Below are 6315 nucleotides of genomic sequence, written 5' to 3' on the forward strand. Positions count from 1 at the left end.
ATGAAAGCTGAGAGAAGTTAATGTAATAATGCTTTAAAAAAAATAAAAGTGGAGTGGGTTCTTGAATTGGTTTCAATGATAGGAACACCATTGGATGTAATGTCTCTGTTCCACTCTCTTACTTGCTTCTATCCTTGCATCTTTCTTATGAGCAAGACATGGTAGTAATGCACATCATAACCCCCTATATAATAAGAAGGACATATTTCCCTTGGTCTACTTAGGGTTGAAAAAAGTGCTACCAAGTTGAGAAGTATAAACTGGATAAGCTAGAAAGCCTTTAGAGATGAAGGCCCATAACTGCTACACTGTGTAATTATTAAACTTTTTGTATCTAAGAGTATAGTTATGGAAAGATTAGGGCTCATACTTTCCAATGTACCACGAAAGTTTCCAGTTTCAAAGAGATGAGTTGGATTTATTTTAATATTGAGAATGTGATTGATCAATCCATCTATGTTGCTCTCTAGATGCCTTGCTTACATCTCTATCTATGTTTTGTGCACAAGCATAGTAATGTTTTACATCATCACCTAATACAAGTATGGCGCCCCAATTTTGGGAAGCAGCTGGAATAGATGGAATCTATCGAGATGCTGACTCGATTAATCCATGCAGGGCTGACACGTCCATGCGGGGCTGATTCGTCATGGGCGACGCGTTGCAGGTAGGCTCCAGAGAGGCACGGCTGGATTTTTTTGTAGCGTGTTTGACACCGTGCTCGCAGTGTGCCTCAGAGGTGCTCCTAGCTCGACTTTTCTCTGAGTGGTTGGTGACACACGCAGGTAACGCGCTGACCTCTGTTGTGTTCTTCTGCTGGTCTCGACACCAGCTGGTGATTGTTTAGCTGCAATGCATGGGTTCTGTGTTTATCTGCGTATGACATGCATTGTTTCCTGGATATCGTACGACACGTGAGTGGTACGCAATGAGGGAAAATATCAGTCTATTGGGTACACACAGTGAGAAGTATTTCTTTGCACAGCTATTATCACAGCCTGTATTCAGATGCTCTGTGCACGTTGCAGTGTTTCTTTGAGTGCTTATGCTATATGTTTTTGGTGGTGTACACAACGAGGGAAAATATTAGCCTATTGGGTACATGCAAAGAGCTATCACAGCCTGCATTTGGATGCTCTATATAGTTTGCTGAAGGCACTTTGTGTATGGATAGCTCAACCTGCATTTAGATGCTCTGTATAGTTTGCTGAAGCCACTTTGTGTATGACAGCATCCACATAGTAGGTGGCTTGAGAATGGCTTGGCTAAAGTCCGAGGCACGGGGCAAAGGGAAGGAACCTATGACGAATACTGAGTGTTGTAATGCCGGTTCGTCAAAACTAAAGAAATCGGAGGCGAGAGTAATGGAAGTCAGTGTCACCATATCTGTTGGCGGTGGCGATGTAGATGTAGGATTGCTAGGGTCCATGCGGTTGTTTCTTGAAAGAGAAACTTTAGCAGGTCTATGTGCATTGGAGAGAGGAGGAGCGCTGCTGCACCTTCACCTACAAATGATTATCCGTATTTGGGCAACTTCATTGATCTCTATCAACAGGAAGATAAAAGCGTACTTAGGTTGGGCTAAATCGGCACCTGCAGGTGCAATGGTTTTGTGCCGTGGCCTAAAGCAGCACAAGATGCATACATTTGAAGGCATGGTGGGATATTGTCTGAAAGACCAAGATGAACCACACTTTCAAAAGGTGGTCCACAACATAACTAGTGATGATGTGAATGCCGGTGTACAATTGTATAGCTTATATGGTGTTGATCAATTGAAGAACAGGGTTTGCCTAACACCAGCAAACATCTTTCATAGAGCGCTTATGTACTGGAAGTTCAAGCTTCGACATCCAGCAGGAAACGACTTTCTGTCCACACTACATGTAATGTTGAAGAGTGGGAATTACTACCCATCATCATGTTGGATAACTCCTTACCAAGGCCGTGGAATGCATCTTGCAAACATCAGAGCATTGTGGAGATGTATGGTATACCCATCCACAACAATGTATGAAGACATTTTAAATATATTTGTTAGTGATGATGCGCATACAAACACTCAATCTCGTGCCGAGTGGTTCAACTCCCGTTGGCAAGAGACACAAAGGTATACTTATGACAGCCTAACCGTGGTTGCATCTGTTGTCAACTTTTTGACCATTGTGTACGTCTTTTGTAGTCCACCGAGAATTCTTGTCAACGATTTTGATGCTGAACCTGCGATAAGAATTCTTGTCAACGATTTTGATGCTGAACCTGCGATAAGAAGCCCAGAAATAGGAGATGATTTCATTCCGCTTGTACACCGTGTTGATGTAACAACAGTTGCATAGTCTGGTCCGTTTGTTGGCAATAACATTGTTACTTTTCAATCCGACTAAAAAATATAAGCTGATGCTGATTTATTTTTGTTGCAGTGATCAGATGGACGAAGAGGACGAAACCCGCATGGTTTATCTAACTGAAACACAACCTGATGACTCTTTTGCTATGGTAGAAGACGCACGTATTGATAGGATAGAGGATGCTCTTGCTGCAATTTTGAAAGAATTACTTGGAGACCAAAGCAAAAACACAACTTCACTACGGTCAGAAGTTATTGAAGCGATACATAATTCGAGAAACACAATTGAGGAGTATGCAATCAATGTTGCGGATGTGCAAGTCACAAAGCTGGAAGAGCAAATTTTCTCGTTCGGCAAAGAACTAATGGCTTTGAAAGCACAAGTCAACCGGTTAAACGCGATACTATCTAGGTTCTCGAATATGCTAAATCGCAACCAGAATGCATGATAAATTCTGCACATCGTATCCGAACTTTTGGCGCATTGTAATGATGTAAATGAAGCAAATTTTGTGGATGGTTTAACCTTCTTGTCTGTACAAAATATGTAGCTCCTTCTGTTATGCAATGTACAGACTGTTTAACAGATCTTCATCTTTGTGATGACGAGCAGCAGTTTCTGTATACTCCTAACAACAGTTTTTGTTTTGTGATGCTTGTCTGCCAAAAACCTGTAGATGGTTCACAGTTTGTCTGCCAAAAACCTCTAGAATACTCATACTGTCATCATTTCCCAACCACGTGAATAGTGTCACGACTGCCACGAGCTCAGCAGATTGTCTGCCACGGTGTCGATACGAAGCAGTACGCGACAACAAATTTTTTTTTCGCTCTGCACGAAAAAAATCCACGTCAGCAGCATCTGACGGGATTCGCCTTAATCAGCTCCTAGACCCAGTATGTTCATCTGACAAGAAGGTGCACACTATTTGTTCATGTACACTTTCACATCATTTGCACCTAAAAATGTGTGAGAAATGAAAGCAAAATAAGGTCTCTCAATTTTTTATTTTTGCAAGAGTTTTGGCTAAGCTGAAGGAAGTGGCGCAAAATTGAGGTTGTGACTTGAAATTTATGTCACTAATCTCTATCTCCCTCTCTCCCCAAATTATAAAGGCATGTTCCTTGTTGAGAGAGAAATTTATGTCACTAATATCTATCTCCCTCTCTTCCCAAATTATAAAGGCATGTTCCTTGGTGAGAGAGCACATAATATTCAACCATTTACATGCTTGAACCTACTCCCTTACGCACAATCTACATCATACCAACCATTTGGCTTAGCTCTTGTTGTCTTAAATGTGAGACCTGACATTGAGGCACTGTAGGATAGCCTCTTTTGTATACACGTTATGTCCCTTGAAAAATTGAGAGTATAGATATCATACCCTACTTGAGTGCTCAGCTTTTGATCACATGAATTCTTGTCTTACATTTTAGTCGGGGATCATGGATTACATCTCTTTGTCTCCCAAAGACTTCATGGATTTAATTTGTTAGTTTCCACCATTATATCCATGGTCTTCAAGCATGCTATATGTAGTATTTGGTCCCATATACCAATCTAACGTTTAAGGATGATGACTCTCTCTCTAACTTTGAGGTCATTGTGATTGTTTCTATGATGTTATAAATCCCACCCCCTCTTCCCCCTTGAGAAAGTATGCAATCATGTAAGCACTCGAATTCAAAAATTGAGACTCTTTAACTATATTTTTTAGGCCTCTTGTCTTCTTCTTCTTCTCCTCTCTCTCTCTCTCTCTCTCTCTCTCTCAGAACTCATTTGATAGTATTTTTCACTCAATTATTTATGTTGGTGATGTTAAACAGTTTGTGTGTGCGTGTGTGTGCCTTATTTAAGCTAATCATCATGATGACTCCTTGCTAGCAGTGTTTGCAAAAGGTTTTCCTAAGCTTAGCCGTTGAGAGTCTAGATTAATGGGTCTCAAACCACGTTAATAGGAAGTGAAGCATGTAAAAATAGTTAAAAAATGCTCTAAAATTGCAGATTTGATAGATTATTAGAACTTTTGGTGTGCATCTTAATGGAAGGGAGATGTGCATCGTAGATACACCAAGAAAGTGAATTCCATTTTGGCTACAAAAGGACAGGTGCCAAAAGGTTCTCGAGGGCTTGGGGTGGGGATAGAGAGAGAGAGAGAGAGAGAGAGAGAGAGAGAGAGAGAGAGAGAGAGAGAGAGAGGCACGTCGCCTAGTCAAGGAAAACACACATGTGGCCACCGCTATTTGTTGATACACTCACCTGCAATCATCTTGTCTGATTGACACTATGCAAGGGTAGAAGCCAAGGGTTATGTGTGGAGAATTCAAGAGTTCAAGAAATTTTTTATGTCAATAAAGAAGTTATAGAATATTCAAACATCATACAAAAAATCTCAAATTATTTCAAAGATTTGAAGCATTTGATAAAATTGGAATGATACAGAGATGGTACACATAAGTTGGAGATCTCTCTCTCTCTCTCTCTCTCTATACATACATACATATATGTATATATATATATATATATATATATATATATATATATATATATATATATATATATATATATATATATATGTATGTGTGTGTGTGCACGTGTCTATATGTATGTGTGTGTGTATGTATACATACATGTGTGTGTACATACATACTTAATCACATACACAAACACACACACACACACACACACACACACACACACACATATATACATGTATGTATATATGTATGTGTATATATATACACACACACACACATGACATTGAAGGACGATTACTCTCTCTCTCTCTCTCTCTCTCTCTCTCTCTCAAAGTTTGAAGTCATCGTGATTGTTTCTACGATATTAAAAATCCCACCCTCTCTCCCTCCTTAAGAAAGTATGCGAGCATGTAAGCACTTCAAGAATCAAGACTCATTGGCTATATTTTTTAGGTCTCTTGTCTTCTTCCTCTTTTCTTCAACTTCTTCCCTCTCTTTTTCTATGTCATCTCTCTCCCTCTTAAAACTCATTTGATAGTATTTGTCACTCAATTAATTTTTTTGGTGATGTTAAACATTGTGTGTGTGTGTGTGTGTGTGCGCTATTTAAGCTATGCAACATGATGGCTTCTTGCAAGCAGTATTTGTACAAGGTTTGCCAAAGCTTAGGGGTCGTGAGTCTAGATTAATTGGTCTCAAACCGTGTTAATTGGAAGTAAAGCAGGTAAAATTAGTCAAAAAATTCTCTTAAATTGTAGATTTTAGAGACTACTCGTACTTTTAGTGTACATCTTTATGGAAAGGAGATGTGCATTGTAGATACACCAACAAAGTGAAGGAAATTTTGGCTACAAAAGGATAGGTGCCAAAAGGTTCTCAAGGGCTTCAGAGAGAGAGAGAGAGAGAGAGAGGGGGGGGGGGGGCGGGGGGCTGGGGGCTCATTGCCAAGTCGAGGGAGACACACATGGGGCCATCGCTATTTGTTGATACACTAGATTGCAGTTGTTTTCTCTCATCGACACTACATAGCAAGGGTAGAAGGGGAGGGTTACATGTAGAGAAGTCAAGAGTTTACGTGTGTGTGTGTGTGTGTGTAGAGAGAGAGAGAGAGAGAGAGGTTTGGGAGGCACAAAAGGAGCATAAAAATAATGACATTCAAAATTTTTATGCTCCCCTTGTCCCCCCCAACCTCTCTCTCTCTCTCTCTCACACACACACACACACACACGCACACACACACACAATAACATCTAATGGTCTAGTAACTTGTGTGTAGCAAAAATAAACATAGACATAGTGAGCATTTCATTAAGAAAAGATTCCAAATGAGCATAGCAAGAGTGCTTGGATGGGGAGAGCAACAAAAGCATAACACCTAGTTAGATAGGCATGAACAATACTTCAAAAAGAGAGAGAAATTAAGCTATTAACAACAGTTGAGGACGGTACTTACATGGAGCCGCCGGTCCCCCCTCTCCAAAGGGCTT

The 6315-nt window shown here is 40.2% G+C and overlaps 1 protein-coding gene across 1 annotated transcript; it reads left to right on the top strand.

The window, feature by feature from the left end:
• Nucleotides 1-1511: 1511 nt before the first annotated feature.
• LOC147465858 (uncharacterized) lies at nucleotides 1512-2796 on the top strand. The gene is made up of 2 exons (XM_086500742.1): nucleotides 1512-2335; nucleotides 2421-2796. The coding sequence occupies exons 1-2, from the start codon at nucleotides 1512-1514 to the stop codon at nucleotides 2794-2796; spliced, it is 1200 nt and encodes a 399-aa protein (XP_086356868.1).
• The last annotated feature ends 3519 nt before the right edge of the window (nucleotides 2797-6315 follow it).

This window comes from Adiantum capillus-veneris, chromosome 1 (genome assembly GCF_014529385.1).
Source record: "Adiantum capillus-veneris isolate H3 chromosome 1, ASM1452938v2, whole genome shotgun sequence".
In the NCBI taxonomy this organism is placed as follows: Eukaryota; Viridiplantae; Streptophyta; class Polypodiopsida; order Polypodiales; family Pteridaceae; genus Adiantum; species Adiantum capillus-veneris.